Source organism: Phyllostomus hastatus, unplaced genomic scaffold (assembly GCF_019186645.2).
Source record: "Phyllostomus hastatus isolate PE091 unplaced genomic scaffold, TTU_PhHast_1.1 phas_contig_40, whole genome shotgun sequence".
NCBI lineage: Eukaryota > Metazoa > Chordata > Mammalia > Chiroptera > Phyllostomidae > Phyllostomus > Phyllostomus hastatus.
In genome coordinates, this window is record NW_025333872.1 from 91268294 (window position 1) to 91295270 (window position 26977).

Here is a 26977-nt window from a genome sequence, read left to right on the forward strand (position 1 = left end):
TTATCTGTCTAGATCGTGATGAGATGATGCCTATGAGTAATAATCCAGTAAGTGGGGCAATAAAACATTTGCATTGGCAATTGTTTGAGATGTGATCGGAGCCCACAGCGCTAACGAGTGGGTGAAGTGTGAAAAGCTTTCACAGCCAGCATAGGAAGCTCTATCCCATGCTGGGGAGTCGGTGTGATTACGTGTCTCCGTATTTCCAGACCACTTTAAATGCCAAAGCGAAGACCAGACTATGCATAGGACTTGGTATCGTTTTCTCATCTTCTTTCTTCCTGTTCTAATATTCTTGCTAAATTTTCAGAAATTTAAGATAGAACATACCTTCATCCTTTGTAGTGGATTCTTGATGAATTACAGATAATCCAAGCTTGTTTAACCACCTGAAATGTAAATAGAAAATAAGTGTTAGACCAAGAGATTAGTCACCTACCTATTCACCTTTTATCTAGACCCTGAGAAAAGGTTTCGTGTCAGATGTTGTAATAAAGTTAGGTCATCATTCTACAGTCAGTCTAAACATTTCCAGAAATAGCTTGTATTTGTGGTATCAAAACCTAACACCTCTGGTTTTACAATATTCTCCTTACTCAGGGCATCCTTTGCAAGGGAAGAAAAGAAATGAGGTGGTCCATTGTTCAGATGGCTACTGTGGGCAATGACATTAGGCATTCTAAATATATAAACAAATACATCTTTTCCAATTGTACATTTGAAATTTTTAACAACTGTGAAAATCTTTATTATTAAATTCAGCAACTTGACCATGAAAATTTTCAATCTATAATTCTTAAAATGTCTGTTTATTTCACACACAAAAAATAAAGTGATACATTTTAACTAGGGTTTTTATATTAATCAGTAAAACATCTGGCCAGAGCTGGACCGGTGTTCCTAAACTGGGGAAAATTTGAATTCTTTGAAAAACTTTATTTAAAGTAAAAATTGTCCATGTCATGTCTTCTATTGATTTCTCATTCTGTGTGTTTATTTCTGAGAAACGAGAGCATTCAGTAGTGGCCTAAGTCCACCAGTCCCAACAAACTGACAACAACAATGCTATCCGCTTCAAGATTCACTGACACGTTTCGTTTCCTCTAGCCCTGTAGTGCCTCGTGAACTACTTGGCATCATGCTGCACCCCCACCGTGACGTAAGTATTGCACGTTCTCAATTGTCAATAAATTAGGAATCTGTACTCAGCCCGCAGCCTGTGGGGGACTTGCTGTATTGATAACAGAAAGTAGATAATAAGTTTGATTTTTACAAATAAACAAAATAGGACTACCTACAGGAAAAAGGTGACTTCCAGTCTCATTTATGAAACCCCCTTCACTCAGCTCCATGTACTCTTAGTGGTAACTTCAACTGAGAACGATACCTGGGCCCCGGTCATGCCACAGGAACCGGAAAATGTTCATCAAGACCCAATAGGATAATAAAAAAGCAAATTAACAGGAAATCACAAAAAAATACAAATGGCTAATAATCATATGGAAAAAATTCTCAGCTCCCATCGTATTTTGGGTAGTACACATTCAAACACAGGGAAATATTTTTCACCCCCAGATAGGCAAAAATTATAAATATTTCTGGTTTGTAGAATATAGGAGAAAACATGCTAATCCTTCGGTGAGTTGAACATGAAAATTGATTCAGCCCATTTTAAGCAGGCAACTCAATAATACTACTCAAAATTTAAATATCCATCCCTTTTGCCCAATACTTCTAATTATAAATATTTATCCTACACAAACACAACTTCATTTACACAAATGTGGGAAAATGTCAGCTCAACAAGCCTTGCAATGGCAAAAAGAAAAAAATGACGACAATATCATCGTCCATCCAGAGGACAATGGAAACACAAGGGGCAGCGGTGATTCCCTCTGCAGCAGGTGACCGTGGAGTGAATAAAAGTCCAGACAGGGTGTCTTGTAATGGCCTGGAAAACTCCCACCATAGTGTTAAGTGAAAAAAGCAAGAAAACAAAACACGTTTAGCCTGATTCAATGTACTTTTAAAACTACACCTCTGTGTATGTGCACAGGTTGCTATGCAAAGAAAGCATCAGAAAAGATACACACAGCAAACTGTGAAAGGTGGTTAATGCCAGGGACAGAAACTGGATGTATGGGAAGCTTTTCCCTTTGCATTCTTCTGTATTATACAATCTTTTACAAGAACGTGTGTTATGTGTTACTTAACTAAAAAAATATGTAAAAGTACACTTTTAAACTCGATCAGGCAAAGCACAATGAGTTCAATGGTTCATTTTTAAAATACCCAAGTAATCTAATTCTTAGTTTATGCATAATTTCACAGTTATATAAGCTGAACCTCCCCCCCACAAATACACATCTAAAAATAAATTGGACAAAAAAAAGTTTTTTCAACATGTCAAGACAAAAGCAGTTTTAAATTGAGAATGCCTGAAACAAGCAAGGGCATTTCTAAGTTCCTTCCAGAACATGAAAATACAGAAACATAGCAAAATGGAAGAGTGCTGACAGTGAAAAAAATAGATTCCTCTCAGCCTGTAGCCAAAAACATGTCCTTTTAATTATCACTATTAGTTCCTTGCAGTGAAAAACCGGTGACGGATTAGAATCTTGTTTGACAGTTTTCCTTCTAGAACCTACTGGCTTAGAGTACCTCCTTTTGCTAAGCACGTTTCTTAAAACATGGAAGCAGTAGAAAAACTTTCTATTTGTGGCTAAATAGATGGATGCACAAAAGGCTTATATTTACAGAAAAGACGACAGATGTTTCCTGGGAGTTTGTTGCATATTGGCTTGACATGAATGTGTGTGTTAGAGAAACACAAATGTTAAGAAACTGATGTGCAACACGAGAACAAGCTGCCCGCAAACACGGGGAGGAAGACCGCTATCCCCAGTGTACGTTTGGAAACCAGCTCTTTCATCACCCTGAACGGCTTGCCCCGTCCGTGTAAACTGAGGGTTCCTTCCGAGTGCATTCACAGCACTCCTATTAAACATAGTTATCTTTCCCTCCATCGTCCCTGAGAGAAATGTCACCATCCAAAAATGCAGTTTCCCATGGAGGAGACCTTCTAAAACATGACCCCTCTCCCCAAATGCCACTCCCTCCCTCCACGCCCAGCATCTCCGCATCTCATGAGGAAACACCCAGATACACGATGGACTGGCTTAAACGGGCCGCGTCAGTGTGAAAGGAAGCTCTTCAGCTGCTCTGGCAGAACAAATCTTTCTTTCCTTTTTTTTTCTAAGAACAATTCTTTCAATGTCACGTGAACAACCTTGTGCAAGAAGGCAGAAGTTAACCTGAAGGCCCAAAGAGATTCTGCATCGTCAGCTATGAGAAAAACCGTCTTCAGAATAATGAAACTTAGTACTGATATCATAAATAAAAGAAATTATAATACATTCAGGCACAGACAAAATGGGGCGTTAATCTATGAGAGGCCAGATGGACAATTTTCAACTATAAAGGGCATTCAAAACTCTGGGGTCCAGACAGCTTCCATCCAAATTTCAATTTCCATCTTGTATGTAAGCTGGAAAGATAAATGCTAACATAATTTCAAGTAAAATTAACAGATCTTCACAGCACAGACAGGCAATGAGGTCTTGGCTTTGGGAGCTAGGAAAGGCTTTGATTTAATAGCCAACCACCAGACAGAGTGTGTATGTCCTAGGTATAGCTAATGCTCATGCAAATCGAGTTGCTGTTAGCTCTTGCTCAGCAAAGGGAAGACATGAAAACTGAAGACAAGAGGACCAGAAATGTAAACACCAACTAGAGAAGAGGGTGAGCAGGAAGCGAAGTAACTGCTGGTGTGTGATTTAGAGAACAAATCTGCCCGAACCATAACAGCTTGAATAACCTTGCAAAGGTCACACACTTGCACTGGTTTACAAATGTATTTTGCTACCCCAGGAAGAGAAATTCACTAGGCAACAAAACACTGAGCACTGACTGTTTCTCTGGTAAACTCGGTCTCCTTCTTCTCTTGTCAGAGAGAACAGAACTCCTTTGAAGAACAAGCCACAGGATGGGTAGGAAGGATGTAGACAGGAAGGGAGCTGGAGATACAAGATGCTGTACGAAAGAAGCGAAGCACAGCAAGAAGTTACAGGGAGGGGTCCGGGAGGCAGCAGAGTCATTTAGGGTCAGATGGTGGCTCAGCTCCAGACTATCTTAGGGTCCCAAGTACTGCTAAGCACACACCCCGAGTAAGCCTTCCACACATCCCTTACAAACCTAGGGCTTTAATCAATAGGATTTAGAGTTAACAATGCCAATAAAAAGAAAAAAAATAGAGAGCTTTGACTATGAAGCTTTTTAAATCTTCTCCTTTTGTGTATCTGCTCTTATTTTTTTCAGATGCTTAAGAAAGCCAGACAGGAAAAGCTAAAATCAGAAAGAAGGAAGAAACAACTTCTCTCTTTGTCCAATTAAATAAAAGATGTGTTTGAGAGACTCAGTTGTCAGTTCCTTGCCTTGTTATTGCCGACACTGGGTTTCTCAGTCAAGAGCCATTCTGCCCTCTTATGAAGGGGTGTGGTGGGAGATGCGTGTAGGGAACCGACGAGAATGCTTCTAGTTAGACCAGGCTTGTGATGGGGCATCATCCTGCAAGAGACACGTGTGTGTGTGTGCCCATGTGTGCTCATGCATGCTTGTGAAAAGCAGCTTCTTCGCTCTTTAAGTTTCTAGAGCAAGGGGGCAAAGAGAAGTTACGTAGGGCAGAGAGAAAAGAAAATCATTATATATAAATAAATGAAATACACTAAGCCATGAACTCTATGACTGGAGGAATTACATCTGTATGCTTTATTTCTATGGCCTACAAGGGGACCCAGAGCAGGTGTGCCATAGACATATTTTAATTAGTAGTGTACGTTAATAAGGGACACTAAGAATTCTGAAAATAGAGCTTAAATTGAATAGGATGCCCTCTGAAAGCTCAAGCACCTCATTCAAATAACAGTCATTATGACCACATCAGGATCGAAACCAGCAGGGGATGGAGTGGGGCAGGGAGGACTCTATGCGTGTATTCCACTTACTTAGACAGAGCAAACAGAAAACAGAAATTTGGGGATACAAAATTTTTAGTTAGATACACGTTGAGCAAGAAGGTTCTGCAAAATATTTGGGACTGAACATGGAGAGGTAAGAAACACACAAATCATTGTGATAACCATTCGGCACATAGGAAATGCTGTAAAAGTCACAATTCTGAAAGCTGTGAGATCAGTTGCATAACACTTTCAGGCCTTTCTTTTAACATTTTCTTATAATGACTTTTGTCTCTTCCTTTCTCAGTTTAGCGTTCCCCACAGAAGAATCTCACTACTTCTTCTTAAAATAGCCATTTTGATGTGGTCCCCCAAGCTGCTTCCAAAGAAGAAAACAAGAAGACGCTATGGCTGCTGAAGAGATGCATACTTAAAGCAGCAGAAATAAAACAATAATTGATATGAACATACGTGTAAAATTCAAACTCCTGACCAAAGTAAGTCTGTTCCCATAAAGACTGGATTTAGCAATTTCCTCTACTTACATGTTCATTTCCTGCGTATTCTCAGCTGCGAAATAAAAGGTCTTGATCTGTGGGTGGCTGACCTTAAAAGCACTTGAGGGGGAAAAAAAAGCATAGACACATATAAAATTAGTGAGTGTAATCATCAACAGGTTGGAAATTGTATCAGTCAAATATAAGTATGGTAAGGTCACCCACTCCCTTTGTAAATTTACAAAAAATAATCTAGTCACACCAAATACCTATTATCTAATCTCTATTTCATTTAAAAACAGAGGGTTAATTTATCATATCAGAACATCCAGAACAGGACTGAGTCTTGGCCACCCAATAGTTTCTATTTAAAACACATGGGTAGCCCTGGCTGGTGTGGCTCAGTGGATTGAGCACGAGCTGCAAACCAAAGTGTCACAGGTTCGATTCCCAGCCAGGGTACATGCCTGGGTTGCAGGCTATAACCCCCAGCAACTGCACATTGATGTTTCTCTCTCTCTATCTCCCTCCCTTCCCTCTCTAAAAATAAATAAATAAAATCTTTAAAAATAAATAAATAAATAAATAAAACATATGGGTATATTATCTTATTTTCATTCACTAACTATGTTTCTATAAGAGACAATAAATTAAAACTCAGAGTGATAGAAGTATCGCTTCAAAGTACTTAGATAAACCCCTTCAAATATTAATTCAATCAAATATGTACAGAATTTATTTATAGGAAAACAATCAAGCACAGAATTTCCAAAATGCTATAACCCATCTAAAACCTTATCCAACCACCCCCTAGTAAAGAAAACAATATAAGGGAGACTTTCAGTTTAAAATCAAAGTATAAAACATTAAAGACAGCAAATAATAAAGTGTTTCCCCTTCACCATCCAGACTGGAAGTCCTACACTCTGGGCAAAGCTATTTAGAAACACATGGTCCAAACCACAGGAATCATCACAAACTCCTGTGTCATTGGATACATGCGGCTACACCAGAGGGGCAAAGACTTAAAATTAGCACCAGTTTATTCATTGTTTTAGAAATAAATGAATCAACTCCCGCTACTAGTAACACAGACCAATGGGAAATGCTCCCTTCCAACAAAACGGGAAAAGATGTCAAAAGGATAAGAAAGACTAAGAAAAGGGTGGAGAGGACACATGGGAAATGCAGCAGGCTGCTGTCAAGCGCACCTGACTCGAGGTCAGGAGAGCGGGTCCAGAGCCGGCCCTCCCGTGAGTTCTAGGCTGTCCTCTTCTCCGTAACGTTAGGACCACGGCTGATGACTTCTGTTCCTGCTCATTCTCTAATCTTTTGAATTTAAATTATATCAGGGTGTAATCCCCAAGGCTAAGACATCTCAAGGGAATTGAATTTCAGTGGTGCTACTGCTAATTCTCTAAACTAAGAAAAAGTAACTGGTTTTGCCATCTTATAGACAGCTCTGAATTCTATTTAATTCTATTTAACTAGTCACTCTCGTCACATGGACAAAATCTTGACATCTGACCTCCCTGCCAGCTCTGGAAGGAGCGTGTGGTTAATTCCATCACAGACACAGTCGTCAATGACAGGCCATGCCAAGGCTCCGCGGGGCTGTACGATCCATCTGCTCCACAAAGTGAAACTCCTGAAAATAACAGGTTAAAAGCGTCTATTGTGGTCTAAGATGCCAACCCATAAGAAACTCAACGTTCTCAGACATGGTGTGCCACCTTCATTAACTTCCAAATCACCACATCACCCCAGGGGCTTTATGAAGGGAGGTGATCCTGGCTCAGAGTTTTCTGGAAAATGATAAGACAACTTACTGCTTTTTTTTGCATTCGGATGCTCTCTCCACAGTGAAATCAGACAGTTTGACAAATCCATCAGCTTTTTCTGCCTGAAACACATGCATACCACATATATGAATACATGCAGTAGCTCTAGTAGTCAGTTTATTGAGATTACCTTACATACATTCAATAAGATAGCATAAATAAAATAAAGAAGAATCAAAAGATATCCCCATGAATCAGCATTGGACTTATCCTAGATACACATTTCACTAAGGGATTTAATACTCGCCTATAAAGTCATCTAGAATCTGTCCACGAGCAGTAACATGACACAGCTGCGGGATGGCCAATGGAGGGCACCCAGAGGGCCTTGCCTGCCCCTTCCTCTCTTCCGAACCCATGGGAGCTCTGCCTCCAGCTGAGCCTACGGCCATCTGCAGCACCACTCTCATCCCAGGACTCTAGTGAGCCACAGCACAGAAGACGGGGCCTAATTAGCACTCACATATATGGTGGACAGAGGCTTGACGTTGGAGTGAGTAAATCAAGGTTCTTAGTAAGAATCAACCACATACTGGTGATTAAAAGACTTAAATGAGCCCTGGCTGGCGTAGCTCAGTGGATTGAGCGCAGGCTGCGAACCGAAGTGTCGCAGGTTCGGTTCCCAGCCAGGGTACATTCCTGGGTTGCAGGCCACAGCCCCCAGCAACCGCACATTGATGTTTCTCTCTCTCTCTCTATCTCTATCTCTATCTCCCTCCCTTCTCTCTCTAAAAATAAATAAGTAAAAACTTTAAAAAATAGTTTAAAAAAATAAATAAAATTGTTTAAAAACAAAAAGACTTAAATGAGCTCAGGTGAATAAAACACTGAACAAATACCCAACTAACATTACTTCTTCTCCCAAGACTGTAGGGAGTTCCTTCGGGAATAAATCACAGAGTCTTATCTGGGAAAAATCTCAGCTCCATAGTCAATTCCTGGGAGTTCTTTCTACAAAGGAAAGACTGACAAAGAAAATGACATTTTTGAGACATAAATGCCACCTTGAAACATCAGTACTTTCATAGGAAATGTAATCATTCTCCCACCTCTCGAAGAATGTGTTAGTCTTTACTATGTGGATAAAGTTTAACTGGACCACAAGGAAGCTAGATTGCTTACGACGAATAAAACTTAAATCTTCTACCCTCTGCACGGGTGTCTGAGGGGAGAAGTACAGGCCACAAGAATGAACATGGATTAGTCAATGGTTGTTGGGAGGGAAGCAAAAAATGATTCTGAAAATACAATCCTAATTTAAAAAATCAGCCAGATATTAAATTAGCACCATGGATGTTCTTAGTTTATGTCATCTTTCCCTCACTGCCAACTAGAGCACAGCCTGCCCTCCGTTCTGCAGAAAAATTCAACCGAAACATCCAATCCTATGCCTGTCTTATGTTTCCCCCCTACATGAGTCAGTTTACCCAAAGCATTTCACTTGAAATGCTTTTTTCTTGTAAGACTCAAAGTTCAATTCTAAAGGGCACTTCCTAGATGGGCACTAGATTTATCGTAAGTTATGCCAATGTTGAATCACTATGTTGTACGCCTGAAACTAACCTAATATTGTATGCCACCTGTAATTGTCATTGAAACATAAATTTTAAAAAAATAAAGAGGTAAAAATAAAGGGCACTTCCTTAAAATTGTGTACCTGTACTTTTATAATATATGCGTATTTTTTAAATCCAACTTCTCTATTTCTTGATGAGCTCTTTATTAATTCCTCGATAGCAGTCTCACCAACTTATCTCAAAGAGAATGAGAACTACTTAAAGAACACAGACTGGGCAAATTAACACTTTCTACACTGCACGGTGCTTCCTGCGGATTCCCAGTTAACATTATATAAAAGTATAGTTTCGAAAAGCTGTGTCGGGCTCCAGCAATTCACCCTTCTACCCAAGAAAGTGAAAAACAAGTGCTCCAACAAGCGCATGTACGCGCACAAGTGCAGCCGCATTATTTGCAATGGCCAAAGGGTGGAAAGAGTCCACATTCCATCAATGGAAGAAGAGATAAACCCATTGTGGTATAGCCATACAATAGAATATCATTCAGCCATCAAAACAAATGAAGAACTACATGTGATAATGTAAATAAACCTGGAGAGCACTATGCAAAGTGAAAGAAGCCAGAAATGAAATGTCACACATTGTACGATTTCATTTATATGAAATATCCAGAACGGGTAAATGCACAGAGAGAGAACACAGATTAGTGGTTGCCAGACACTTGGGGGAGTAGGAAACGGGGAGGTACACAGCTTAATGCGCACAGGTTTGCCTCCGTGTGTGATGAAAGTATCTGGAACTAGACGGAGGTGATGGTCGCACAGCACTGAGAGTGTGCTAAACGGCACTGCACTGCTCGCTTCAAAACCGTTCATCTTGTGTAAATATCACCTCAGGGAAAAGAAACCTATGTCAGGCCGAGGCATTTTTAGACAAATTTCTATAATCATGTTAGAATAAAAAATAAAATAATTTATATTAACCATCTGTCTCTACTTCCTCCATCCATTCACCTCTATGTCCACTGTTCCACAGGGGTGGTAGTTACCAGGAGCCCGGTGACATCCATGTTGCTAGGTCCCACCTACCTTGATGAGCCCTCACTTAATTGAACCCATAACTGATACTGTGGCCTGCCCCCTCCACCTTGAAAAGCCTCATGCCCTGCTTTTTGGTATTTCTGTGGCTCCTCTTGTCCTCAAACTACTCCTTGCTCTCTTTCTATGGGTCTCTTCCTCCTGTCTGCTCTTAAATGGCAATATTCCCAGACTTCTGACCACGAACCCCTTCTCTTCTCATTCCAATACTCTTTGCGGGGCATCATTCACACTCCCGCAGCTGCACGTATCACCACCGTATACACACATCCAAAAGCTGTGCTTCAGACTGGGATTCAACCCAGAGGTCCTGTCTCAGGGATCCAGCCGCCTCGTGTCCCTAGCTGCATGGGTATTCCATGGGCTCCCCACTGTGAACTGAATGTGTCCCCCCAAATTCATATGATGAATACCTAATGCCTACTGTGATGGTATTTGGAAGTGTAGCCTTTGGGAGGTAATTAGGTTTAGATGAGGTCATGAGGGTAGAGTCCCATGATGAGATTAGTGCCCTCTTTTTAAGATTTTATTCATTTATTTATTCATTTTAGAGAGAGGGGAAGGGAGAGGGAAACATTGATATGACAGAGAAATATCAATCAGTTGCCTTTTGCACGCCCCCAACCAGGGACATGGCCCACAATGCAGGCATGTGCTCTGACCAGGAGTCAAACCAGCAACCTTTCGGTTTACAGGACAATGCCCAACCCGCTGAGTCACACCAGTCAGGGTGAGATTAATGCCTTTTTAAGAGGAGCCCAGCGCCCCTCTCTTACCTCCATGTGGAGATACAGAGAAAGGCAACTGTTTGCAAACCAGAAAGAGAGCCCTCACCAGACACAGAATCTGCCAGCACTTTGATCCTGGACTTGCCTGCCTCCAGAACAGCAGGGAATAAATGCTGGCTGATACTCAGTTATAGCAGCCCAGGCTGACTGAGATATTCCCTAAGAGTGACAAACCCAAAACCAAACTCATCCTCTTACTCCACACCATGCCTGTTCCTGTTTCTCCCGTGTCCTCTGCTTCAATCAGTGACACTGCTTCCATGCAGTTGTCAAAAGATACGAGACACGTCTTTGCCTCGTCCATCTCCTTCTCAGCGCCCGTGCAAGTTGTATCACCTGCGCCTCTGTCTCTGCCCTTCAACACGCCTCTTCCCCACCATTTCCTTCAGGTCACCGCTCACCTCGCCTGAATTGCTGGAAAGTCTCCCGTACCGTTCCCCCTCTCCCTAGTTCTGTCGTTCCCTCCGGTTATCACTGCAACGGCACAGCAAGAGCAAAGCTTCATGAACGTTCTTCACGTCACTTTCTTCATTAAAATCCCGCACGGTTCCCAATTGCCCTTGGATGAAGTCTATGTGCTTTAGCAGAGTATAAAAGGCCCTTCATTATCAAGTCCTGCTTAATTATGCAATTTCATTTCCTCCAGTGTCCCTGCTCCTTACTCAGCCAAAATAAACAAAGAAACGAAAACACTGAAAATGTTTCCATCCAGCTAAATTAGAATTGATATCCAATGGATTGCATTATTTGTCTCTAGACGATTTATTTTCAGTTCCAAAAGCCCATCTCAAGCAATAACAACACAAAAAAATCAATCAACAAAAAAATGAAATATTCATATGCCTTTACTAGATGTGTTATTTGTTTAGAATAAAAAATTGTAAATCTTCATTTGGGTGGATTGATTTTCTGCATTAGCGAATGGCTGAGATTCCTTCACCTGAGACCCTAAATAAATCCGAGTGAAAGACGCCTTTGTGTTTCCCCAGTAAAGTGTTTCTTTACGAGCAAAGGCATGTTCCACTGTTTAGAAGACATTCAAGATATGCTCAAAATCAAGACAACTGTGTCAAAAAGTGTCCTTGCTTCTTTGACTTGCAAAAACAATGCCTCAAAAATGACAATCACAAGAGGCAAATCCTGAAGCAATGACAGTTTTCTCCTCTTCCTCCTCCTTTCCCTCCTCCTGCTCCTCTCAGATCCCTTATTCCTTGTTACAGTAACCCAAATAGTGTTCTCAAATGATATCCTTCCTCTTCAAGAATTCTTAACTTTCTGGGACATTACTTGAAAGTTCTACATTGATACCTGCAAACAATCCTCTGTATCCCAAACTTACAAAAAAAAAAAATTGCTTTCTTGCCAGAGGTATCAAGCCACCCTTTGGCCATGGAGGCAACTTGTCTTACCAAGTCTAGTCTTAACCCTGAAGCGAGACAAGCCCGTCACTTTGTGGTATGACGTTTCACAAGATTAAAGGTGTTCCTCCTCACCAACCAGATCACCCACTTTTTCCAACAACGCTGATTTTGTTTGTCCCCGTGGAGTCTCACCTGCTCTTGCTGTCATTAGGCAGCACTGAATGCATGTTTTTATCAAAACTGTTAGGGTTACGCATGCATTTATTCAACATACATATTTGAGTGGCTTCTTTGTGTCAGGCACTGTGTGAGATATTTGGAATAGACCAGTGAACAAAACAGAGAGAGATCTTTACTCTCAAGGGGAAAGAGACAATAATTTGACATGTAAGCACATAAATTACACAGTTATAGGCAATAGCTGTTATGGAAAATAGTGAAGTTGAGCAGGCAAAGGGGGTGCCTTCTTCTTCTAGGCTTATAATGCCCCTCCTCCCTCCCTCCCCTAGATACGTCTCCAGCAATCAACCTAGGTGTGACCTTTAAAACTTTTCCCCTGTTGCTCTGGCCAAGGCTCAGTTGGTTAGAGTGTCACCCCAATTACCAAAAGATTGCAGGTTTGATTCCCAGTCAGGTCACATACCTAGGGTGCAAGTTCGATCCCTGGTCAGGGCAGGTACAGGGAAAAACACCAATCAATGTTTCTTTCTCACATTGATCTCTCTCTCTCTCTTTCTCTCTCAAATCAATAAAGGCATATCCTGAAAGCATGCTAAAAATATGAATGAACCTTGAAAACATTATGCTGAGTGAAAGTCAAATACAAGAACCCTATAATTCATTTACGTGAGATGTAGAGAAAGGGCAAATCTGTGGAGATGAAAAGAATGGCAGTTGCCTGGAGCTGGGCTGGGGGTGGAGATGAGCTGTAAATGGGCATGGAGGATTTTATTGATATAATGAAAGTAATTTAAAACTGATTTATTACAGTGGTATCATCGCTCAGTATATTTAGCAAGAAATACTGAATTATAAATTTAAATAGGGTGAATTTTATGATATAAAAAATACATTTCCATAAACCTGCTTTTCCAACATGAGATGCAGGACATTGGAAGGAGTAAAAAGCTATGGGTGAAATCCCTCCCCTTCAGCCGCCAGTGGGACACAAAAGAAGGGAAAGTAGGAGGTGTCTGGTGGTCCTGATTACAACTCCATGCGATTCATGCAAACATTAGACGCAAAGCTGGTTTAATACATCTTACAGTCTGTGGTTTAAGCCTAATATGGCTTCAAGTGCAGGCTACAGGCATTTTAGAGGCAAAGGTATTTTATGTGGAGTTTGCCACACTTCAGACCTATGTTTTAAATTGATTAAAATGAGTCACCAAATTTGAATATTTAAATACAAAAGTAAGTGTCCCTTGACATCAAAGTCTGGCTTTTCACACTACAAATACCTTGCAAAACAGACAAAGTTAGTTTACGTATCTACACAAGTCAGACAGGCAGCAGGGCAGACCTAGCAAAATAAGAGTAGTGTGTGTGTGTCCCAGGCTAAGTCAGAGAAAACCAAACCAGCTATGAATGAAGTATAACAGAAAAAATTATTATGCAGCCCATGGTTCAAAATAAAGAGTATAATTATCTCTCTATTCTCCGTGAAACCATATTTCCTTGACTCAAAGAAACCTCATTTTTTTTATACTTTAACAACTCTGAAATCAAGAGGCACCTTACTGTCTATAAGGGTTTTCACTGTAGCGTCTCCCCTCAAAACCTGTGATTAAAGAAATGACAGGTCTTTAAATGAAATCTTCAATTTGAGGGGAAGGTGGTTTTAAAAACAGAATGTAGATTTTCTGTAATATGCTTTTGTGTTGATGTATAAATATGAATTCGACATTTTTGGAATTACTTTAAATAAAACATAAGTGAGGCGACCCAGTGACTATCAGAATCAGGAGAAGCTGCGAACTCCATTTCTCCAAATAGATCCGTGGCCTGCTCAGTTCGGGCCAAGTCTAAGCTTGCAGCACAACTGCCCATCCTCCTGTCACCTTAGAACAGCTGTCACTCAATTCTAATGGTGCACACGGAGTCATCACCACTGCGGATATCTGAGTTCGAGGCTCTAAAATACACGCTTAAAGTAAACTGAGATGGAAGAAAAGAAAATGTCACATCAATTGTGAAAGCTCCCGCTCTACAGAGAAATGGTGTCAGACACTGTCGGTGGTAATGCAAGAGGGAACTCGATGGAAGGAAGCCGGGCAGTGACTAGCAACAATGCATGTGCCCTTTGACCCAACAAGGAATCCCCCTTCTAGGATTTGCCCTGAACAATATGATGTGTAATGACATGTGCATTGCAACCTTATCTGCAACAGAAAAAGACTGTAAAGAATCCAAATGCCTGTCAGCAGGGGACTGTTAAATAAACTGCGGCATCCACGTGCTATGGATGACTATAAAAAATGACACATATAGATGTAATCTCTAGGACATGGTAAAAGAAAAAGTAAGGCAAAGTACAACAGATAGAGTATGCCAATTTTGTGTAAGAAAAGAGAAATAGGATATGCCTCAGTATACATACTTGTCTGTATCTACAAAAAGACTCAATGGAAAAATAAAACAAAAACAGAAAAGGAGGAAGAAAAGAGGGTAGAGGAATACAAATGAAAGCAAGATTTATCTGGTTATAATTTGTTATATAGTGTTGATTTGGGGGCTGGGGTAAATAATATATATTAGGAATAAAACAAAAACAAGCCAAAAAAGAAGCAATTCCTAAAATTGAAAAACAGATAGAAACCGATGAACCTCACAGAACGTAAGCCTGATGACATAACCCCACGCAAATAATAATGACTCCAAGGGGCCAGAAAGCACAGAATGTTGACTGTGGACGGCTGGTGGGATAGGGTGTAAGGATTTGTAGACATGACATCGTTATTATTTTTTACATTGTCTTAATCAGCTTTTGCCCACTTCCCCCCCAACAAAAAAAAAGTTTTCATTTCATCTAAAGTTCCCTCTTCCTCTCCCCACGAGAGAGTCCACAGCGCTGCTCTGCTCTGAGGAGGCCTGTTCCTTGCAGAAAAGGAAGAAGGACGGTTCCACGCCAAGGCCACCTGCACTCGGCTGGCACCGCTGTGCCGGTGGGCGGAGGAGGGCTGAGCCCACCGGTGCTGGGCCGTGACAAGCACTGCCGAGGAAGCAAGACAAAATGATTTTTTTGTTTTGTTTTTTTTTTCTTCTAGTATCAGAAGCAGACGTGGCAGTGAGAACGCCTGAAGTCCTTCCAAGAAATGTAAATAGTTCATGTTTATTGAGAGCTAAGTATATGGTCCACTGAGGAACTGCTGTCTTCAACGTTAGAGGAAAATCGATCATATCTGAGTGCCACAATTTGCAAAGTGATTGGTTGCTAAACCAGACACCAAACTAGACTGGCATTATAAAATGAGAAAGTTACGTGGTATTACTGAAGTGACAGAACTCAGACCTGAACCCAATAATCAGGTCAATAATTCCAGACATGACCTTGAAAAACTGCTCTGCCCTGACTGATGTGGTTCAGTTGGCTGGGTGCTGGCCAGCAAAACGAGGGGTTGCTCGTTTGATTCCAGTCAGGACACATGCCTGGGCTGTGGGTTCGGCCCCAGTATAAGGGGCACGTACGAGAGGCAATGGGTCAATGTTTCTCTCTCACACTGCTGTTTCTCTCCCTCGCTTTCTCCCTCCCTGCTCCTCTCTCTAAAAATAAATAAATACAATTTAAAATAAAATGAGAGAAACATTTCTTCAGTCACCACTAGGAGCTAAAACAGGAGAAGAGAATTTGCAGTCATCGATGGATGGATGCACACAGTAGGTGCCTTGCATCGAGACACTTGATACCAAATCCACACCGCATCCACACAAGTGAAAAAGCAGGTATAACCAGCATCTCAAGGCTAACGAGGTTTAACATAGATGTGTTGTATATAATAGTCTTAAATTGTATTAAAAATTAAGATCGTATTATTTCATTATCTGACAAGAACTGGACAAAGGAATGAAAGCAAAAGAGAAGGGATATCCCAGAAAGACAAAAGTGAAATCACGTGTCGTTTTACTCCATCCACTGTCAGCTGAACCCCCCGAACAGCTGCTGCGTGTCTCCGCCTTGCCTGCCTTCTTTGCCGCAGACTAGTCATTGCAAGAAATATTTTAAGTTCTTTGGAGAACAAAGATGCTCACAAGCCTACTATATCTTCATACATTATTTAGGGGAGGCTTTGTTAAAGTATTGTTGCGTTTGGTTTTATCTAACCTTACCCTGTGACTAGAATTGAGATGTTGACCAAAGACACTCATCCTTTGTTCTCACAAATGCCTAGAAACAGAAATTCTACATGGGAAACACTTGGTAAATGTTTTTGACAAATAAAGAGAAAGGCCCAATTTACTACGGAATCCACGGAGTTCTGGCATTGATGATAAAAATGGAGCGAAAACACTGATGGTGATAACTACGGCGGTGCTGAGGATGCTGCGGCTCCAACTAGAGGCAGAGAAAAGGGTCTGAGGGATGCAGATCCCTGCAGCAGGCGCTGCTGGTGGCCCCACTACATCCCCTCAACCTGACCTCCCAGGGCACACTGGCCAGACCTCCCACGGACAGCACCTCCATCTCTTGCTGGTGGTGGTGGTGGTGGTGGTGGGCGGCAGGGGGCGGGGGGTACTTCCTTGGCTGCCACATCCTGTTCCTCCACCCGTGCTGAGAGTCACTGCCCTCAGGACAAGTCCTCCAGCAGCGACCATGGGACTCCGTGTGTACCCACCCCGGGTCCCCCTGCCCCGTGGAAGGAAAACTCTGAGGTGCGTGTGTCTCCAAGGCTCTTGGAGTTGCACGGCAGAATTCAGCTCCAGTCACCCACAGTCAAAATGTGTTTGCTCAGTAGAGAGGTTCCTTAGCTGATTCTCTACCCTTTCTCACTTCCCCATTCCCTTTCCAAATATTTCCGGTATCACTTCCCAAATAAACGACTGGCGCCCAAATTCTCTTTTCAGGGCCTGCTTCTGGGAAACCTGAACCAAAATGCCCTTCTTCTCCAAGAACACGTATAGCCCAGCTGCTGGGCACTCTAAGCCCTCTTCACTGTTTCCTCCTAAACATTACTCAAGGATGCCTGCCGCACTGGCGTATTAGGTCATGTGCACGCGGTGACTAAGAAGTAACTGGCACCCTGTTCTAGGATTTGTAAATCAGTTCTCCTAGCTCGCCATTCATTCCTCCATTCTTCCATTCTGCCATTCTCTCCCTATGGAGTCATATTTTAAATGAAATCATTACTCGTGAACTTTCTGGTAGTCTGACACACAAAGAGAGTCCCTTTCTTCTGAAATATCATTTTCAAAAAAAGTTAAGAAGGAAACCACACAGTATAAAAGAATCTTTTGCAATTGTTGCCTGTAATGTAAGATCCTGAGCGCCCAGGCCATTCAGGGTCTGACCCTGTCCGACTTCGTCTCCCACCTGTCCTTTTAGAACTTTAAAACCCTGCAGATAATTTTCACCAACACAGGGCTGATCTCTTCAACAACATGGTCCGAAAAAAGGAAGAAAGCACTAAATAGGTAGGACAGTTTTCAATGAATAAGAAGGAAGTTGATCAAATCTCACTACTAAGGAACAAATTACATCTCTCTTTATTTAATAAATTTCCTTTACCATCCATGGTTAGGGCAGGCGTGGAGCCCCATTTAAGAAAAGTAAAAATCTAGTGCATTCGCTTTCAATATTAAAAATTAAGGAGAAATCAAGAATAAGATTAGTTCCCCTAAAGTCATAGTGAGTTAGTATCACATATAAGCTTGCCATCACACAATGGGTATTAAATCTTCCCATACTTTAGGAACAGTCATATCTCTTTGAACTGAGTTTTTTTTAGTGCTATTACAATAATATTCAACCTCAGCAAAACAAACAGCTTGATTCAAAAATGGAAAAAGACATTTCTCGAAGGACGATCTGCAAATGACCAAAATACACATGAAAAGATGCTCAAGGTCAATAACCACTAAGGAAATGCAAAGCAAGACCACAAAGAGATACTACCACACACCTGTTAGAATGGCTTCTACCAAAAAAAGAAGTAGCACGTGCTGGTGAGCGTGCAGAAAAACCGGAACTTCCTACGGTTGGTGGGACGGTAAAGGGGAGCGGCCAGTAGGGAAAACAGTGTGAGAGCTCAGAGAATTAAAAACAGAGGGATCACATGATCCGGTAAGTCCACTTCTAAACACAAAACAAAACAAAACAAAAATGCTGAAAGGAAAGAGATTCCCCAGGCTCCGAGCAGCATTATTCACAACAGCCAAAAGGTTGACTCAACCCAACAGGTGTGAATGGATCAGCATGCAATGGAATATTATTCGGCCTTAAAAAGAAAGGAAACTCTGACACAGGCTAAAACATGAATGAAACCTGAAGACATTATGCTAAGTCAAATAAGCCAGATACAAATGGACAAATACTGTATGATTCCACGTATATGAACTACCTGGAGTAGTCAAACTCATAATACAAAAAGCAGAATGGCAGTTGCCGGGGGCGGAGGGAAGGAGAAATGGAAAGTTACTGAGTGCAGAGTTCCAGTAAGATGAAGTGTTCTAGAGACGCTTGCATAATAGTGTGAATGTATTTAATGCCGCCAGACTTCACCCTTAAAATATGGTTAACATGGGAAACTGCATGTGATGTGTATTTCACCACCATGTTTTTAAAACAAATTTTTAAACAATGTAAAAGCTACTACTCCCCAAATCATTCTTTTCCAGTAAAAGGTGAAAATACATTTGCCACTGTAAGTGTCACAAGCTTCAAGGTATGAAAACCGTGGTTAACGTGCTATTCATGAGCACCACGTCCTATTCACAGCTCTGTAGAACAGATAAGGCCGACGGCGGCCCGGAGAGGGTGGGCGGTTGGCCTCAGGCGTAAAGTGGTTACAGCATCACCGCAGAAGCTGTCCTCCTGGTTCTGAAGGGACCCCTGAAGCTACAGCACGTCCTTTCCTCGTGCCTTTTCTGAAGACACGGTTTAACGTAGATTCTCCCAAATTCTGACTCCTTTCATAATGAATCTTTTTTTAAAAAATTTCCATTGCATAGCTTTCTTTGGAAATGTTCTTGAAATCTGCTCTCTGGGAGACTAAACACAGCAGCACTGCGACAGAGGAGTTTGTCGGTCAGCTTATCTGTAGACGCAGCTGGGCCTTTGGCCCTTAAAAGAGCTTGCTCCAGAGGGACAGTAAATCTTCATAGAACGACTTTTCAGGAAAATCCTCAAATCTAACCGAAAGTTCAGCTCATCCCATGGGCCACTTCTCATGCTATGGCTTGAGAAATGTACACACAGTCCCCATGACTCAGTCATGAACTACCTGAACTCTTCCTCCAGGTCAGCTGCTACTGCGCTGAAGCACCCCCCAGGGCCTGCTAGCTCACTCCCCTGCTTCATGCCTCAAACTCATCCTTTACTTGGGGTCAGTAGGCACATTTGTAAAACTTCAAGCACGGGATAAGTCATTATTGCGAAAAGAAGCAATTTCTGGTGTCTGACAACCCTTACCACAATTCTTCTGCACTCCAAAAATCACGATGTTATGTAAACACATTTTATCTAAAATACCCAAAATTGCCTTCCTTTGGATATATTCCTTTGATTTTTTTTATTTTGTTTTAAGAAACAGGGGATCTTCTCATAGTCGCTGTGAATTTTGTGGACATAATTTTCTAGTCACACTTTACTTGTAAGAAAATGGACGCATAGAGAGTTACATCACTGACCCAGGAATGCACGGCTTCATAAGAAAATGCAGAACTGGAATCCAGGGAACAGCTCGCCTTTATACCACGCTGGCAAAATCCACTTCTCTGCCTGCTAGCTTACCAGAATGACTAAGTTATAAACACCACGCACATGCATACACATATGTATATGTACACATATGAATATGTACACATATCAATATATCCAGGTGCATGTTAACATTTACACACATATTAATAGTTACACAAACATATGTTTATACACAAATTAAATGTGTATTGCTTTATATGGAAGTTAGTGCATGTGTACTTGTATATTCTATCTGCTATTAGCTATTTTAAAAGATTTTAGAAAAAAAGATAGTTCTGATTTTAGATTCATGGATTGATAAACTATAATACATCCATATGTGATACAGGCTTTAGAAGTGTTGTTATGGATACACATGTACTGACATGGAAATGTGTTCATAATGTGTTGCTTAGTGAGAAAATCAAGTTACAACATTAGGCATAGTATCATTTTATTTTTAGAAAACATAAAATAAATGTTTGGAAATATAACAAGATGTTTACACTGATCATGCCATCGTGGTGAGATAGTGATTCACTGAAACAAATGATCTTAATTCATTTATTTCTTTGTCTGTCTCCCTGTCTGTCTTTTCATTTTGCTTAATTATCTATTCTAGTTGTTCTAAACGAACACATATCATTGCATACTATTTTAAAACTTCTTTTTAATTAATTTAAAGTTTCAAGAAGCAAGAAAATGGATTTGACCAAGGGAAGATAAAACAGAAGCTGTGGCAACACCATGGGAAGCACCACGCACTGCCCCCCCGAGAAGGGGGACAGTGTCTCCTCTCTTGAACGGGCACTTCGGTCACTGCTGCACACCAGGAGTCCCCGCCTGTGCGGGGGGCCAATCCCACGGCACTAACTCCGGCATCCTGTCCAAAGCAGCTGTGCCGGGCCATGTCCCTGCCTCCTGAGAACGAGACAAAAGACACGAGGAACTTCACAGTCCTGATGTTTCACAATCAATTTTGAAAAGTTGGTGGAAAGGATATAGAGGAAAACAATATTGGCAGCACAAGCAACGGCTCACACATTGTGTGAATTTAGCAAGCGGAAGTGATTAAAACCTGCCTGCCCCAAGCACGGACGGACTGGATCATAAAGCCACGGTGGGAAACCACTCGTTTCAAAATACATTCTGGGAATCTACCAAGGAAAATAAGTGTTAGGACACAGTGGTAGCATCATAGATAACATACAGATTAAACCAATTGTCCATTCTCAAGCTCTCCTCCACATAGCTGAAATTATAATGAGGGGTGTAGCAAACTGCAAAAGTCGTCAATCACTCCTGTGTCCAGTTGTGAAGAGGCACCTAAACAATCACGTTTAGCCCTTTCGTCCATCAGTCATCACCCAGAGGTGACCTGCTCCCTGACAGCTGCCAAAACATCCTATTTTGCCCTGGGAAGTCCTATCAATATTGTGTCTTCTCCTTCTCCTTTCCAATACAAACTCTGCAGGGGGGTCCAACCCCTGGCCTGCAGGCCGCAGGCGGCCCAGGATGGCCGGGAATGCAACCCAACACAAAATCATAATTAAATTTACTTAAAACATTATGAGTTTTTTTGTGTGTGATTACATGTTGCAATGTATTTAATGTGTGGCCCAAGAACACTCTTCTTCTTCCAGTGTGGCCCAGAGACATCAAAAGGTTGGACACCCCTGCCCAAGGGACAGATGTTGGCAAAGAGTTCAGTAATTTCACATAATTGGTTAGAATTGTCTCCTCTGAAAAAAACTTAAATATTGGAATTTTGTTTAGGATACACTCAGAGGTTGGTTTTTGGCTAAAACAATAAATATGTTCACAGACAAGAAAAAAAAACAAAGGAATTCATCACCACCAAAACAGTATTATAAAAAAATATTAAAGGGACTTCTTTAATAAGAAAAATAAAAAGTTTGAATAAGAAAATACAGCAAAGAAAAAAATTTTCACCGATAAAGGCAAACACACACATAGTAAAACCAGCGAGTCAACCACAACTGGTACAAAGGTTAAAAGGCAAAATTAAAAACATCGTGTATAACTACAACAACAAATGAAGGGGTCCATACACACACGCGCACACACACACAAAAGAAGTAAAAAATAGTGACAAAAACATACACTTGGAGAGAGTGAGTAAAAATGGTAGTGATTTTAGAATGTATTTAAACCTAGGTGACCATCAACTTGAAATAGATGCTATAAACATAGCTTGGTGTATATAAAGGACATGGTAACCACAAATCAAAACTCCACAGGAGGTTAGGTAAGAAATAAAGAGAAAGGAATCCAAACACAGCACCACAGAAAGTCATTAACATACAAGAGCAGTTAGAAAATAAGGAAGAAACAGAGAAGACATACATAACAACCAGAAAATAATTAATGATATGGCAATAACCACAAACCTATAAATAGCCTGACTGCCGTAGCTCAGTGGATTGAGCGTGGGCTGTGAACCCAAGCATCGCAGGTTCAATTCCCAGTCAGGGCACATGCCTGGGTTGCAGGCCATGGCCCCCAGCAACCACACATTGATGTTTCTCTCTCTCTCTCTCTTTCTCCCTCCCTTCCCTCTCTCTAAAATAAATAAATAAATAAAATCTTTATTAAAAAACTATAAATAATCACTGTAAATGTAAAGAATTAAATGTTATAATCAAAAGACAATGGATAAAGAAATGATACATATATACAACATAATATTACTTGGCTGTAGAATGAGATCTTACCTTTTGCAACAATATGGATGGACCTACAGGGTATTATGCTAAGTGAAATAAGACAGAAAAGAAAAATGCCATATGATTTCACTTTTATGTGGAATCTAAGAAAAAAAAACAAAATAAACAAGATAGAAACAAACTCACAGAACTAACGGATGGTTGCCAGATGGGAGAGGGGTTTGGGGGCTGGGTGAGAAATATGAAGGAATCAAGAAGTACAAGTTGGCAGCTACAAAACAGTCACTGGAATGCAAAGTACAGCTCAGGGAATAGAATCAGTAACACTGTAACAACTATATGTGGTGTCTGCTGGATGCCAGACTTCTGGGGTGAGACTTCGTGAGTTATGTCTAACTACTATGCTGTGCACCTAAAGTTAACATAATAGTGAACATGTAGTATAACAAGTTAATATAACAAGTTAATAGTTATAATTAATATAACTAGAAGAGTTAATATAACAAGTAAACATGTAATTGAAAAAAATTTTTAAATTTAAATAAGTATAGAGTTCAAATACATTAAAAGCCCATGATTCATAAAGCATCTCATTTGAGCAGAAATCTGGGGAACATGTCAGGTGCTCAATAATACTTTGATTAATTTGCTTATATTACTAATTGATAAGTGATATAGTAAGGAGTTATCTCAAAAGAGATTGGTGCCCACTCTGCGTCTCCTAGTTCTAGACTTCAGAGACACAGGTGAAACCAGAGGAGTAAAGAATATTGCCTCAGGTATTTACAGTGTGGTGGGTTAAAAAAAATAAAAGAATTTTATGGGCTCTCACCAATGCCTGCAGCAATTGTTTTCTAATTGATGCTAACCTCACTCAGACACTTTTCAAAAATCTGTGCTAACAGGGGGTCGCTCACGCCAAGCACAGAAGACAAACCCCTCTTCCTAGAGGAGAGCTAACCCATTCTTTATTTTCCTTAAGACTGAAACTTTCAGAACAGTCATCTCATAAAAAGAGAAGTTCTGGCGTTCACCTATTATTTTCTGCAAAGGTGAATTCTGCCTCATCTAAAAACAGATTAGATCTTGGCTATAGAGATTCTTATAAAACTGATTAAAAAAAAAAATCCCTGCCACATCTATGATCCTCTGAAATGCATGGGAAGTGCACATGCAGCTCAAGCCTGAGAGCGTGCGACAGAGGCACAGTTACTTAAATCCACAGATCCGTGGAAGCGCGTGACAGTGAGGGAGAAAGATCACACTTGGGCAGGCAGAGAAGATTCACAGAAAATGGAAAAGTCTCCACAATATATTTTAAACCAGGTACTAACCTACAAAAGTCTTTTAGGAAATGAGGAGTTAGATGACTCACCCTTCCTATACAGAGCCCAGGGCCCCAGGACCTGCTTGCACAGCACCAGTTAATGGTTCACTCAAACAACACAAGTTTCTAGTAATTTTATACACAGCTAGAATAAACTAAAAAAAGCAAAGGATGATGAGTTTAAGTGAAATTCTGTATTTTTAGCCATAAATTCTTTCCCTCAGTTTTCATGTCATTTTTCCAGTCTCTCCAGGCTCCAAAACATGGGACTGTTCTTAGTTTAGCTTCAAATGTTTTGTGTCTTATATCCAAGCTCTCAACATACCTTGCCTTTCCTTTTGTGTAGTATGCCCCAAATTTTCAGTTTCCACTCTACAGCCCAGGAGTTTATGGCTCAACGCCTGCATGTTATCCCCCTCTCCCAAAGGGCCTTGGGAAAGCTCCATCATTCCCACCACTACATCCCGTTAATTACTGCTAGGTTAGTATTTCCACATGCCAGTTCCATTAGGTCATCTTCTAATTCGGGAATATGCGATGGCTCCCTACTCCATACTGGATCAAATCCACCTTCTGTGCGGTGCATCCGAGTCCCCATTGACTGGTCCCACTCACTGCTACATGGGCAGCCCTAGGAAGGAGTCTGGCTCTGCCGTTTGCTACTTACGTGACTTGAACAAACCACTTAAACTCCCTGAGCTTCAGCAAACTCCCTTTAAAAATGGGAATAACGAAATCTGCCGTGTTCAGTTATTATGACAGCTGGATACAGTGGGTCGGCATGGCTCAGCAGAGTTTCACTCCTTTTCCACATTCTTCCCCCGACTGGAACACCCACCCCCTCATTCTCTACCCCTCACCCCCCAAAAAGGCCTTCCAAGGCTGGTTTTAAGAGAATGCTCTTTCTGAAGCGTTTTGATAGTCACTTCAAACTGCAGGAAAACAATATTTCGGGATTGGTAAAAACTAGGGTTTATCTAGTAAAGAAGCCTGGCCTTTTGCCCCAGGAAATCATGCGTCTTTGGAAATGACAAAAGGGAGTAGCCCACCTTCCCAGCTGGAAAGCAAAGAGGACATTCCAGGAATAAAAACCACTGTGGCGGAACTCCCTCCCGTTCCACCTGAAACACTTCTCTTTCCCCCAGAACTTACAGAATTCCTCCCTATTACTTAAACTCAGAGCCATTTTTTTTCCATGAATGTTCCTTTGATAATGTCATTTACATAGATCTTCTCCTCCTCCGCCAGCCTAAAAGTTCTTAATAGAGAGAAGAAATGTTGTCTCTTCATTTTAATCGTGTAATAGTATTTACAAATAGGTAGCCCAAATTATTTTTGATCTTTGACAAATACTGGCAGAAGAACATGTAGGTGGCTGGTGGTGGGTGGGTGCATAAATGGATAGATGATAAACTTCACACGGTGGGCTTCCTGAGAAAGACATTTTTTTTTAATCTATTATGTGTAACTAAGACTAAACTGGGCTCTGTGACTGAAGCCCAAACTGTTTCGGCAGAGCCTCCCAGTTGCATCCCAGCAGGATGTGTATGTTCTCGTAACGACAGTCCGCATACGCGCCTGGGTAATGAACGTGAGAAAACCTACCAGCGAGATGAGCGCATGCTCTCTGAATAGAAACAGGGAAGAGCCTCCCTAATTTTAACTGGGTTGCATAATGCACATTTACTTTGTGATCTGTCTTGGATATAAATAAAATCCACACTATATTTCCCAAGGAACTAAGCAACATTTGAATTAAGAATTCTTCAAAAAGAAAAACAAGTTACAGCAACAGTGGGAAACCTGAAACTTTAAACATAGGAGCTAGTGTTGGTGACTAATGAAAGTCTTCGGGACTTTACCTTGCCACTATTTCAGAGTGGGGGGCCTGAAGGAGAACAGAAATTCAGAACTTTTCTTCTCCTTTCCCGGAGAGAAGGCGTGGACCCCAAACTTGGGTCTCCAGCTGTGTCTGGTACCCGGGTGAAATGCTAGAGTGAGTAGAATTTCCCTAGGAAACCTTCTGTCTCTCTTTCAACATTTCTACCCCAGGCCAGTGGTCAACAGACCGTGGTTTTCAGCCAGAGGCCACGGTTAGAAAAAATCTAATAAGGCAGCCGCTTAGAAGATGTTGGCAAAATAAGAGTAGTTGTGTGGGACCTATTTGAAGCTTTGTGGAGCCCTTCTAACAAATCTCAAATTACACCCTTTCCTGTATCTATTTTTAAGAATGGAAGTGGAAATCTCTTCACTGGAAAATTATTTTGCATCAAAAGCAGTCCTTCTTCACCGTTCCATGACTCAAAATTCCCACGGGTAATAGAAATGCTGGTGATTCCCGAATCTCATTTATTTATGAAATCGACAAATATTCATCAAGTGCCCGGTAAGTGTTGGACACTGTTCAAGTTGTTAAAGATTACTTGTAGTGTCGCAGGTTCGATTCCCAGTCAGGGTACATGCCTGGGTTGCAGGCCATGACCCCCAGCAACAGTGCATTGATGTTTCTCTCTGTCTCTCTTTCTCCCTCCCTTCCCTCTCTCTAAAATAAATAAATAAAATCTTTAAAAAAGATTACTTGTGATCCTGTCCTACAGAGATTATCATCAAATATGGAAAAGAGAAAGTCTAACAAATGTGCAAATGAGAAAGATGAGTATAACAATACAAATTATAGAATGCTGTGGGAACAGACAGAGGCAATCTAATTTGGGTCACAGGATATAAAGTAACAGCACCTGGAAGAACGGCTCTTTGCACTCAGATTTGACTTACGGGGAGGAAGAAGCTTGATGGGATTGGGTGGGAGAAAGACAGCATTTTCTGAGCAGAGAAACAGCACATGCCCCGGCCGAAAGAGCCAGCCAGCCTGTACGGTGTTAACAAGGACTTAAATGAAGTTCTACAGTTGAAGCTTGGGTGGGGAGGGTGGGGAAGTAAGAGAAATACAGGT

The 26977-nt window shown here is 41.1% G+C and overlaps 1 protein-coding gene across 11 annotated transcripts in view; it reads right to left on the minus strand.

Annotated features, from left to right (window-relative positions):
* IPCEF1 (interaction protein for cytohesin exchange factors 1) overlaps positions 1 to 26977 on the minus strand; it is a 147199-nt gene that overhangs the window by 37718 nt on the left and 82504 nt on the right. For all 11 annotated transcript variants that reach the window (XM_045842759.1, XM_045842757.1, XM_045842758.1 and 8 more), the window contains 3 exons: positions 7342 to 7415; positions 5561 to 5632; positions 331 to 389 (listed from right to left, as the gene is read on the minus strand). In XM_045842759.1, the coding sequence (XP_045698715.1) occupies positions 331 to 389; positions 5561 to 5632; positions 7342 to 7415 (205 nt within the window). The remainder of the gene's footprint in view (positions 1 to 330; positions 390 to 5560; positions 5633 to 7341; positions 7416 to 26977) is intronic.